The sequence below is a fragment of the Lonchura striata genome, chromosome 2 (assembly GCF_046129695.1).
Source record: "Lonchura striata isolate bLonStr1 chromosome 2, bLonStr1.mat, whole genome shotgun sequence".
Classification (NCBI taxonomy): Eukaryota; Metazoa; Chordata; class Aves; order Passeriformes; family Estrildidae; genus Lonchura; species Lonchura striata.
In genome coordinates, this window is record NC_134604.1 from 25,136,955 (window position 1) to 25,149,643 (window position 12,689).

At 45.0% G+C, this 12,689-nt stretch overlaps 1 protein-coding gene across 4 annotated transcripts in view; it reads right to left on the minus strand.

Moving 5' to 3' along the window:
- Positions 1-12,689, minus strand: part of LSAMP (limbic system associated membrane protein) — a 1,016,243-nt gene that overhangs the window by 17,276 nt on the left and 986,278 nt on the right. For 3 of the 4 annotated variants that reach the window (XM_021549182.3, XM_077781239.1, XM_021549181.3), the window contains one exon: positions 8,601-8,636. The exons of the other annotated variant lie outside the window; for it this stretch is intronic. In XM_021549182.3, the coding sequence (XP_021404857.1) occupies positions 8,601-8,636 (36 nt within the window). The remainder of the gene's footprint in view (positions 1-8,600; positions 8,637-12,689) is intronic. 4 annotated transcript variants of the gene reach the window in all.

The window sequence follows — 12,689 nt, forward strand, 5'->3', positions numbered from 1 at the left end:
TAGGCTCCATGTTGTTGATAAACTGACTCTGCTTACAGTGAAGGCTGGAGTTCTGCTTCTTCAGCAAAGACAAGGACCAGAAATGGGAGGTGGAGATGGGAAGAAAAAAACCCCACCTGCAAAGCAGAAGGCACAAGGCAAAGAGGATGTGCATCATGCAGGTGTCTCTATCATCTCACTCCTTGGGGCCTATGTAGGGGCCTTAGGGTTTGCACTTGCCAGCTGCTCTGCAGGAAGTAATTTTTCCTAGTCTGTTGACTCTCTTGCCAGGGCTTCAGAAGATGAAATCTTTATTATCATGGAGGCTTAAAAGGGAGGAATACTGTTAATTCCATTTTCAAGGTCATACTTTGAAAGTTATTAATTTCTTTCTTCCAGGGCTTTGCACTCTACTCTGAGGCTTTAGGGATTACCAGCTTCTACTTACTAGGGTTCATTTGGGTTTTTTTTTTTTTATTTCTTTCCTGTTCCTCCCCCCTTCTCTTAGAAGAAGACACATTTTTTTCTTCCCTGTTCTCAGCGTTGAAGCTAATTTGCTCATTCCCCATTGTCACTTCCATTTCTGCTCCTGTAATTAAAACTTGACTGTGACTGCAGTGGCAGTAGGCTGGCTTTCCTAGAGGTGCAAGTACCACTGTGTAAGCTGGGGAGAATACCCTCCAGCAACTCTCCAACAAGATTAAGGAAATGTCTCTAGTGTCTATCAATCTTTGCACTCGGTTTAATGTATTTCAGAATTTGCTCATGCTTTTTTAGCACTGAACAGTTCTTCCCCATGTTTTGGAGCTCATTCATGGTGTTCGAAGTACTCATCTATCATGCCTCATGTCTTAGAGGAATGCAGATTCATTCTGTAATGCAGCTCACCCATCCTTCCCTAAGGTATGAAGAATATCCCTGAAATTGTATTTCTCAGTGTCTTTCTGAGAAGTTTGTGGTGCTCAAGAGCTGTCTGCTTACACCATTTATCCTGGAGCTGGTCCTAGTCTAAAATTGAACTGTTATCCTGACCAGTGAGGTTGGTGGTGGATAGAAGACCACCTTTGTTTCAAGGTTACACAAGTCTTTCATCATCAGATCTGTCTAGTGTATATAAAAAGTTTCTATGTTTTCTCATAGCTGAAGAATATTTTCCCACCCTTTTAATTTCCCTAGCAACTGAAGATTTATTAAAAAAACAAACCACCCCCCAAACCCAACCTTCCCCAGCGACTGATACAAAATCAGATACTTAAAACTGCATTTTCTCCAAATCACACATTAAAGACTCTCATTCTACAAACAAAGAATAAAAGAACCAACAAAACAAACAAACCACATAGCACAGACTTCTTCAGGAGTCATTATGGGGAAGATCTGAGCTTTTTCTGTGTTTTGCTTTCCAAGGAAAAAGCAATCCCTCTCCTGCTCATCTCTCAAGCACATGTGTAGGGCACAGCAGACCAAAGGTGATGCCAAGCACATAACCCAGTGTCTCAATAGAGGACAAACAGCATAGCTCCCATCACCCAGAGCACACACAGCCCTAGGAAGCAGGTTTCCTAATTGGAGGCTCTGGAACCTCTTGAAAAATTAATATTTTCATCAGTTTCATGTCTGTCTGTTTACTCACTTCATCCTTCCTATGGTTTTCTACAAGCTTTACTGGATATATGGCATGGGAAAGATTTGAGTGGCTGTGGAAAGGAATTGAAAGGTGGGGCACATGCGTAGGGATGACTGGAGCAGAAAAAGAACTAAATTGGGGTGGAGGGTGGCCAGTGTGCTTGAGGTTACTCTAGTACTGAAATCCAGTCCTACTGTGGCCTCTGCTCTCCCTATCTTTCTCTAATATCTGCATAGAAGTGTCCTCCCAGCCTGTCCTTGAGGTCTTAGGGATATCACTCTCAGTATTTCAGTGAATTAGAGATGTCATGATAATCGAAGTGGGCCCATGTGCTGGTATATGTCTCTAAAGTGTGAGGTCTAAGTAAATATTACCTTGTGTTCCCTGTAGTTCTCATCAAAATATGGAGGTGTCTGTGTGTGCAATCCCAGAGTAAGACTCCTGGTCACCTTAACACCCTATCAGTTTAATTATTAGTGGCTAATTTAAGTATTAATGGCTTTAATACCTGGCTCAGGCCTGGAAAAGCCAGAGCAGGAAGCAATCCTGGCTTCCCACTGCCCATTCCCAGACCAGTACTAAAAAGGGAAAGTTAATACAGCTTACAGAGGCTGCTGAGCAGGCCTTTGGCCGGATGAGTAGGAGCAATGGGAAAGATGCAGGAAGCTATTCCTGTTCCTCATTAGATGTTCTCGGGTGCCTGGAGGTTGCTCAGTGCATGTGGGCTGTGCCTCTGAGCACAGGGTGAGTACGGTGACGTGGCTGGGCAGTGTCACCAGTGTCAGTGTGCCTATGTAGCTGCAACACCTACCGGAGGGGCTGCCTGACCAGAACCTGCAGAAGCCATGCTGGTCAGAGCACATCCTTCTCCAGGGCCTGATCCCATGCTCCCACCCATGCATCCACTCCCCAGGCTGCAGAGGGACATGCAGGCGATGCTGGCTAAGGACCATGCACATTGCTCCTTGCTCACCTTGCCACAAAGCCTCTCCCTTTTGCAGGAGAGCTCTGCTGACAGACCTGCTCACCCATGGGAGGGAAGGCCTTCAAGAGTGCTCTGCTTTTTCTTCAAGCCTGATTTCTTTGGAATGGTTGGGTTTTATCCCCATGCACACCCTCCCTCCCTCCCTCCCTCCCAAATCCCACACCTCCCTTCTCCTTGCTGGTTGTTTTTGTTTTTAGAGAGAGTGCTTAGACAGCTGTATTAATCATGCAAGCCCAGCCATGTGTAATGTGCTTTATCAACAGCAGAGCAGACACTGAATGGCAGCCGGTTCACAAGCAGGCCCAGTGCACTGCCTGAGTCGGGAAGATAAACCTGCTGCTTCCCAAACCAACTCACCGTCATGGGTTAGTGAATGGAGAGACTGTTCACTTGGGACAATAAGCAGAGGGGAGGCCAGCTTGTTAGGCAAGTTCTTGAGTGGTTTACATTGGAAATAGAAGGGCGAAGACAAGGAGGAGGAAGGTGGAAATTACTCTTTGGTCATTTTCTCACAGGAGTAGGAGGAGTTTTTGTGTGTGTGTAAGGATTAAATCAAGACAACAGTGGCAGTTCTTCATCCTCCTCTTTGCTGCCCTCTGCAGTTCCAGTCATCCAGTCAACACAAGAAATAAGGAGATCAGAAGGGAGAGAGCAAAGATTTAACTACACCTGCAGTGCAGTGGGGATAGGTCATCTTCAATGTCTCCAAAGGAGGAAGGTTCACTTGATGGCTTCATAAGCTCACCTAACATGCAGACAGTATCAGACTATGAGTGTCCTCTGGGTTGGGGATATCTGGCTCAGGTGGGTTAGAGCTTGCCCCAGCTCTGCTCTGCAGGGTACTCTATCCATGCTACAACACTAATACTATCACTGTGCCTATCTGACAACTGATTTTCCACGACAGTCACTCTTCCATGGGTTTGTTTCTAATCTCTGCAGTGCAGTTATGTGTTTTCTCCCCCACTGGATCCATACAAGCTCCACTCTCCCACCTGACTGCTGTGCCCTGACCTCTGCTCTGCAGGGCTGTTCTCCATGCATGCAAAGCCACAGCGGTGACTGCACAGACCTTGAAACGTCTTCCTTATCCACCACAAGGGCTCAGCTTGAAGGAATACCTTTCTGGGACTTCCAGTCTCAGTTCCCACCCTCTGCTGCTGATCTTCACTCACTGGATTCTCCACAGCACTGTACTATGCAAATATATACAACCCAAGGCACATTTTGGAATAAATCAATCTAAATTAAAATAATGAACAAAAAGTACAGAAACAGATCAGGCAGTGAAGCCATTTCTCTTTCTTTCCCCCTGTGTCTCTCTTTTTTCTCTAAGAAAGCTTCTTTTTTTTCTCTACATTTTTTTTTTTTTTTTTTTTTTTTTGGTGAGGGGTGGGAAGAAGCAGACTGGCTTTTAATTTTTTAAGCAATCTCAACAAACAGAAGCTGTCTGTTGCTATTCAGCAAAACCCACCAAGCAATGTTGGTAGCTTGGCATCAATTCTTGGCATGTCTCTTTTCCTTAAGTTGCTGTTTTTGTCTACATTCATACTAACTCCTTTTGGAAGACACTATCATCACCTCTGACTTTGCTATTACTCACTTTAAACCACGCAGCCAAAATAAGATACAGTGCCATCCCCTGCCTTGTACCTATGAAATAGCACAAAGCAATTACTGTGATGCTGGCTGCTTGCCCTCACCCTGCCTTGTTCTCCATGTTCCCTTGGCCTGAAGGCCCCACAGGCTTGGCACCCAGTTCAGTCCCAGCCCTCAGTGCCTGCAGCACTCGCAGGGACTGACACTGACCCTGAGCAGCAAGAGAAGCTTGGTCTGTCTGAGCATCCATCCTGCAGGGCCAATCCCTTCTGTACTCTCCAAATGGACACTGAGCTCTTTGGAAAATCTGGGTGGATACCACCCATGAGAAGCAAGGAGAGCCATGAGTTGTGCTTCCCATCCAGGGCCATGGCCATGATCAGCTGCCAGTGCCAGGGCTCAGGCAGCTTTCAGGGAAGTGAGGTGTGCCACACGTCACTGTGGAGTGACCAGTACAGCTGAACTATGTCCCTTGAATGTCTTAGGATTTATGGGAATACCAGACTTGACATGGTTCCAAATACACCCTCCTGTGCTTGGTCCCTATGACCATTATTTTTTTCTCTGTTTCTTTGTCGGGATCACAAAGATACAAGATTGTCTATTTTGGCCTGTCTATGCTGTGGCTTCCCTAGCTCTGCCAACCAGTTTGTTTCACAAGCCTCAGTGCCTGGATTTTCACTGACCCTTTTCTGGAGCCCAAATGAGAAAGCACCCTCAGGCCTCAGTGAAGATGCTTCCAGAGGTGGATGGGTTTTTCAGCTGGTCACATCACACTGGCAGGGCTGACTGCCTAGTCAGCAAACCTCCATAAAATGTTAACCCTTTACAGCCTGTAGTCTCTGTTGTAATCCCCCTTGCTTGTCTCCTTAGCTTTGGTGGCTTCAGAGGTCCACCCTTCTGCCAAAGCAGACCCTACTGACTCGAGAGCAGCCGGCTCAGCAGAACCGGCAGTGCCACGCACTGCTGAAAGCAAGAGGGGAGCAGAGATGAGTGGGAGGTGGTCATTGCTACAGAGGAGCTCTCTTCTACACAGCTAGGACACCCAGAGAGAGGAAAGAGGACTCAGAGGGTATTAGAAAGAAAGCTGCTCTCTGTTTCCCACTCTGGCCATCAGACCCAAATGAACACCTCTTTTCTCCCTTCCCCCAGCTCCCACCCACCTGATGAAGGCATTAGTGACAGTACAGGCTACACAGACTACAGCTAAATGGAGACTATCTACGATCTACAGTCACACAGGGTCATTCTCCGATCAGTGCACATTTTGGCAGAAAGGCAGGACTCCTCATACTCCTTTTCCCTCCCACTCCACTAGTTGCTAACACGCCACTGCTATAAATCTTGTGTCAACCTATTGATGGCTGTGACTTTGTCTTATCAGGCCCCAAAGATGGACATACTTGTTGCCCTGTGGGCAGCTCTGGATGTGATGCTTTCTGAAACACCACATCCCCCTTGTGTAGCTCCCAGGGCATCAAGCTAGCCACACTGAGAAAGCCCCTACTTAGCCTCTGGCAAGCTCTCATCATAAAACTCCTGTGAGGAAGACTCACAGGCTTTGAAGCCCATCAGTCTGGCCAAGCCATCCTGATGTGGACACTAGGTGCTAATCAAAGCAAAGGAGTTCATGTTCAAAGGGCTGAGGATGAGGGACAATGAAGGAAAAAGATGGAGCTAGTGCCATATTTATGACAGGTCCCTTTAAGGTTCAACAGTAGCCATGCTTGCCCTTCCATTGGCAGATGTGGTGTGGAATGAACAAATTCTCTTTTTCCAGAAGAAAAATCCTTTTGAAAAGGCACCTGGTGATGCAGTAAGGCCCCTGCTTGGTGACAGCCAGGTCTTGTGCCAGCCCATTATAACATGATGTTACAATGCAGACAGAAAGATGTGATGATGTGGCATCATCCCAGAAGACATTTCAAGGCATTTTGAGTGCCAGGCTGCAAAATCAGGAGAGCTGGAAAATTTATCAAGGACAGCTCAGTTGAGAGCTGAATCAGCTGGGCTCCACCAGCATTTTAGGAAAGTGTCTCATCAAATTCAAGTCCCATTTGTTTAGTTGAATGGGCTGCTTCTGAGTCTTCAGCTTGCCTGAAAGCAAGATGTTTCCACAGCAGCTAGCTAATGATAGCAGTGCTTAGCAGGACCAGAGCGCTCTTCGTCTCAAATCACCTTCCTTTTAAATTAATGCTCAAAACCCCACAGGGCAGGGAAGTGTTACTGAGGATTAACAGAAATGAAAATTGAGGGAGAAAGAGGAAGAAGGCTGTGATTCTGGTCATTGAGGAACAGCTTAATTGAGGGCTGAGGACTACTGTTCAGAACATCAACTCATAGAAAGAAAAAGGTCTAAAAAAATTCGATGCTCAAGGTTTCTTTGAAGGTGAGCAGCAAAGTAAAAGTAAATGTGAAAAGCACCAGCAACTGTGCTGAAGTCCCTCAACAAAGAAGCTGGTAAGGGCTGTCAGAAAACAAGTGAGGCCCAGAGTATGTAAACTCTGCCTTCCCCCTCTGCAAAATCCTCTTGGTGTGTCCTGGGTAACTGGAGATACACCAGCATTTGCACCACAAATTCTTGGAGACTCCTCACAGGAGTGATGGCACACCAGGATGTCCTTCAAGACCACCTCAGGAGACTGGGGAGCAGTAAAAATATAACAGCTTCAGGCACAGGAGGGGAAAGTCTTTTAAAGGATCAACTAAAGCTGTGCAGGATGGCTTTGGCAAGTTGATTAGGAGGTGTATTTGTAATGGGAATCCTGGCCTTGCTCACTCACAGATTTTGCTTTATCATTTAGCTTAATGGGCTCCTAATTCAAAACCAGGTGTAAACAGGGATGGCTATGAAAAAAATTAACAGTGCCTGCCTGTGGAATTTAAGGATATATAATAAAAATAATCATAAAACCAAAGAGCCCTGGGTTTTTCATCAGACAAAAATATTTGTCATTGAAAAATTCTGCTTAGAAAAAAAAGAACACTTAAAATTGGAAAACTCCTCAAAACCTTACATCCAAAACAGCCTCAGCAACTTTAATTTAATATCCAAGCACAAGTTTCATTTGCAATACATAAGATAATGGTGTTTAATTGGATTTATTTTTCCACAGTAGGTTCCCAATGGCCTACTTTACTCCTTTTCTCAGCTCCTTGAATGTTATTTACAAATCACTCTCTGGGATTTAATTTTAATGGTAGCTTGATTTCTACCTCCCCCCTTCCCTTTTTTTTTTTTTAAGGTACTTTTCTTTAATTGTATTTGTGGATTTGCCTTTTAAATAGGCAATTGTGACTACATCCTGAGCCTGAATAAGTTGCCAAGAGCAGAGCTTGATTTGAAAACAGCAAAGTAGTTAAACGGAGCATGTGTAACACCCAGCATTTATTGTTCTTTTCATGGGAGTACCTGCAGGTGCTTTGTTCAAGCAGGTGCTCTTTTGCAAAACAACATGGATTCCTAATAACACTCTATCCCAAAGCTCTGTGCAGACATTAACAATTTAGGTCTCTGAGCAGCCCATAAGTTGAGTGCATCCTCCTCATATGGCAGCAAAACAAAGATACTGAGGAGCTGTAGGCCAAGATTTTTTCAGTGAACACAGGGACTTGCTGCCTTACTGTTGATTTAGTTTCAAACACCACTTTCAAATGCTGTAGCCTGCTTTCTGGACATGTTTGTTGTCTGTGCTTTTTCAGAATGAAAAGCTCACAACCAAATCCCAAATCTTATATGGATGTTGGGACCATGCTGTCTGCACCCAAAGCAGGAGTGGGCTACACAGAGACAGAAAAAAACCAAACAGGTCCTGTTTTTCCTTCATATCTTCTTCCCTTTTGGAATACAGCAGACAGTAACACCTCACCATGTGTCTCTTTTCATGCTTTCTGCCTCAGATGCGGGATTATAAAAGCATGAGAAAACAAAGTGTTTCACGGTGGATGATAAGATGCTCAACTAGAGTGAAAAAAACTGGCAGTGTTTTAATTTTTAGTTTTCCACTTGTTCTTTCCACTGTCTCTGCAAAATTTTGGGTCTGCTTTTGATCCAAATCTGAACAAGTGGGCAAAGACAGCTTAGGGTGGGAATGTGTTTTAGAAGGAGGTCTGCAGGGAGATTGAACCTCACTAAAGACTGTCCACACCTGGGTGACAACTTGGTGTCATGGCTCACAGCTTGGTTAAAGGTTGTTGTTATTCAGTTGATTGGTTTTTTGAAGAGGGAGAGGGAAAGAGAAGGATGAGGAAGGTGAGCAGAAAAGACAAAATGACACGTAAATGAGAAGGGAAAGCCCTTATTTTCCTGCATTTCTGAGTTGTTTTGCCCATGCCTAGCTCTGAGCATTTGTCAGGATGACGGAGAATGACCCGGCTAAAGAGCTACTTCAACATAAAACACATACTGACCTGGAAAAGGATTGGGGAGTGTGGGTAAAACTCGTTCTAAGGGGGGAAAAAAAACAATAAGCAACATGCAGGAGAAAAGGACAAGCCACTTTTCACACCAAGCAAGCAGCAGATACAAACCTGATGGAGTTGTCCATCCCCAAATTAAATGAACTCGAGTAAGTTTCATATACAGAGCATTTTGCTAGCAACATGCCTAACACACATCAGCATCCCCTGGGAGTGGGAGTCAGAGGGAACTGATTTGAAAAACTAAACAAATAATAGCCAAACAGCAAGAGGGATTAAGCACCTGCAGTGAAGGTAATTGGAGTTGATGGTCCATGTCTTCCCTCTGACTTTCAAGACCACTCATGTCATCACTCTACAGCTCCTCTTAGCTACACCTCTGTCTCGAAGCTAGTCTTGGCAGAGAGGTGAGCTGTGGAAGTCCTCCATGGGTAGTTGTTGCCTCCCCAGAACCTTCTCCAAAATGGATTTCTTGCCAAGGACAGCTCTCCTGGGGATTTGTGCATGGGAGAAGTCACACTGGCAAATCCTCAAGAGTATTCTATTCTGCTTCTTTAGTTTTTGTCCTCTGAGAGGGACAGAGTTTTTGCAGACTCATCATCTTCCAGGTGTAGGCAGAGCCTGCTATCTTGTTTATAGGGTTTTTATAATGTGTCCTCCTTATGCATCACAGCAGGACTTTGATATACGTCACTGCTGGCTTCACGGTTTGCTTCTTCCACAAAGGATCCCAAAAGAATTGCACAGATACTGAGGGAAACCAGTATCAGAGACCTCTGTGTGAGTAGCGTTGATTCTGCTTCACAGATGGTGCAGGTGATGCAAAGAGCAAGTAAGCAAGTAAGCAATTTGCCCAAGGTCAAATGCTGAATTGTTGGCAGAGCCAGACACAAAACCAAGAATACAAGGTCCTCAGGCTTGACTATTGTCACCAGGTTTCCTTTCTTTGCCTTCAGAGTTTGCTGGATGCCTTGTACTGACTGAGACAAGCTCTTACCCGTGGACTGATCCATAGGTAGACATTTAGCTGCAATAGCTCATAGGCCTGGGGCAATGAGTTATCTCCTGGCTTACCTCTAAGATCACTGCTGATGGACACAGAGCTTGGCAGGATAAATCAGTAGGCCACTAATACTCTCGGATCACCTAGGCCCAGCTATTTGGAGGTCTATGCTGTTTGTACAGTATCCTTGGTGCAAGGAGTGAGTTTGTGTCTTGCTGGAGCTCATGAGGATTGAGCAGGTCAGACCCATCCCTATGACACTGGCGGACCTCCTGCCCTCACAGTGGTAATGGAGTTGTTTGAATCCACAGCAGGCACAGCGGAGATCAAATACAAGTCTAGACTGGATCTCTCTGTTTATGTAGCAACAGGGGACTATTGTTCTGCGAAAGCAGGCTGTTTGTGCTGACAAGACTTCCTTGTTATTTAGTTTAGTTAAATAACTCAACTCCCCTTTACCTTCTTCCTGCACAGCAGGCTGCAGGCTGCACAGCATAAGCAGTTAAAGCAAAGCACTACAGCCTCATTATCATGCTGCTTTCTATTCAAGGACTCTGTCTCTTCCCCTCTCCCACTGTGTGCTGCTTTTATTGCTCCACCCTGGCTCATTAGCAGTGTCTCAGCCTTGCCCCCTCTGACTGCCAGCCCAAACCACTTTCCTCCCTCCTGAGTCTCCCCGTTATTGACAGCCTTGAGGAAAACAGGGGGTGTGCACTAAGAGCCACTAAGGGATTTTGGCCACAGTTGAGGTTCCAAACCCCAGCAGCCACCACTGTAACCAAATGCTCAGGTCACAACAAAGCATGGGCAGAGTGGAAGGAGGGGTATCAGTGTATGCACACTTGTGGCAGGATGCTAACAAATAAAGACAAGTTAGAGGCTAATACCAGCTTTTAGGAACATGCCTTGCTGCAAACAAAACTGTTGGGCTCAGCCTGAAGCTTCTTGAGTTGGCACTGTCTTGCCAGCTTCTGCTTCACCTCCGCGCTTGCTGATTCCCCAAAGGGTGCAGAGGATGCAGCAGGGGACCTGCTGATGTGGCAGTCTCCTATAACTGAGCCAATTGAGCCAGCAGGATGGCATCAGGGTGTGCTGCTATCTCCTGTTTCAGCCTATGGGATGAGCTAGCTCGGCAGGAGGCAGAAGGCAACTGATTTGGAAAAGCATTTCTTTCTTTTCTCTGTTTTGCTAGAATGTACCAGGTGCTGCACCTCCTTGTGTGTGCCTGTGGAGGGGTGTGTGGGTTTGCTTCTGCATCACAGAGGTGCATGCCTATGTATTCATACTCACCTACACATAAACCTATGTATCTGTGTTCCTCCAGCAAATGTGTATCTGCTATGTGCTTATATATATATATATATATATATATATATATATATATATATATATATACACACACATACACACACGCAATTCTGTGTAGCATGTGTTAAGATATAAATTGTGACTTTCACTCATAATGCTTTTCATAATACTGCTAGATGAGTAAAACAAAAAGAAAACATGTTCCCTATCTCCTAATACACTTGGAGGAAGAACCCTTTTGCTTCAGTTGTGTCACTGCTTTTTGCCTCTGTTGGTCTGTGATGGCAGCCCTAGCTTTGCCTCTCTGTCAGGTGATTTTCACAGAGATGTGTATTACTGCCCCTTTTCTTGTGCTTAGAGGTAAACACCTTGCTCCCAGGCTCTGCAGAGCTGAATCAACCTACTGGCTCACCAGAGCTGCCAGACATGGTTCTGCCTCCCAGCTCCTCACACCCACAGATGTGTGATAGAGCTTCCTCTCTTGCGTGGGCTTTGGTGCCTCTTGAGCCCAGCCATCAACTAGTTCAGCTCAGTACAGCGAAAGAAAACATTTGGGGAATTTTAGGGAGATGAGCAGTAAAGCTCATTTACCTATTCACTGGTTTGGCAGGTTGGACAACCTCAGTGGGTTGTCCACTGAGTGGCAGAATATGAGAAACAACAAAAACATGTGGCAGAGAGCAGGATGAGCAAAAGGGCTGGGGAACAAGGAATGTCAGCAAGCTATTAGATCAGTTGTATCATCAAACTGTACCTAAGTACCCTCTCTACAAACATACTCCAAATTTGCTGTTGGAGACAGTTTCCTGGGCAAGTTAAACCTTTGGTAGGGCCATATTTATGTTGTTGTAAACTCAGTCTCCAGGAGTGAGGGGTAAAATCTCTCCACCTACATCAGGCAATCCTACTGCTACATCCTTTAAGGAAGATCACTAGGTATCTATTCATGAAGCTCAAGGAGGCTGCTTTTGTATTTTAATGCATCTTCTATCTATGACATTGACATCTAAGGCACTCAGTCTCTCTGAGAGTTTTTCAATGCTGACTGAGATTTCATGAAATGGTAGCCACCAATTTTTCTCTATTGCTAAACTCTTCTTTCACATCATTTCGCTGGCTCCCTGTCTGCCCTCCACCTCAGACAGAGCTGCCAGTAGCTCATTATTAACTCTCTGGTTGTTTCTTCACTCCTTGCTGCCATTCTTTTTTGTGCTGCAATGGGACGCTGAGGAACCATTGCTGTACTTACCTCCCTGGTGGGATGTTGCTATACAGTGAGCTTGTTCTCTGTTTAAAAAGGAAATAAGATCTCTGATTCCAGGGATGAAAAACACTCCCAAGTATCTGAGTATCTTCAGTACCTTGCAAAAACTTGGCACTATATTTTTCTGTCTGGGTGTGTGGCTGGGAATGTGCATTACCTGTTATTTCAGCTGTTGTGTGATCACTACAGTATTTCTTTCATCTGAGCTTGTAGGTTTTTTTCAGCAGCTTTCTTTATCTTTATGAAGCTGGATTCCCTTCACTCATTTCCCCCCTGATTTCTTAACCTTCAAAATAGCAGCTGTAGTCTGCCTGAATTTATTTTTTTTCTCTCTCTTTCCTTCTTCTGCACTAACTAGAACATAGATTTCCTGAAACAATATGAAGCAATTGTACAGTGAAAAAGTAGGGATTAACCAAGCAATAAAAACAAATTAGAAAGACTTCACTAAAAATCATCAAATCTCTCTCAGCTCCTGCACTTCCATCCTCCTGGCTCTTGTGAA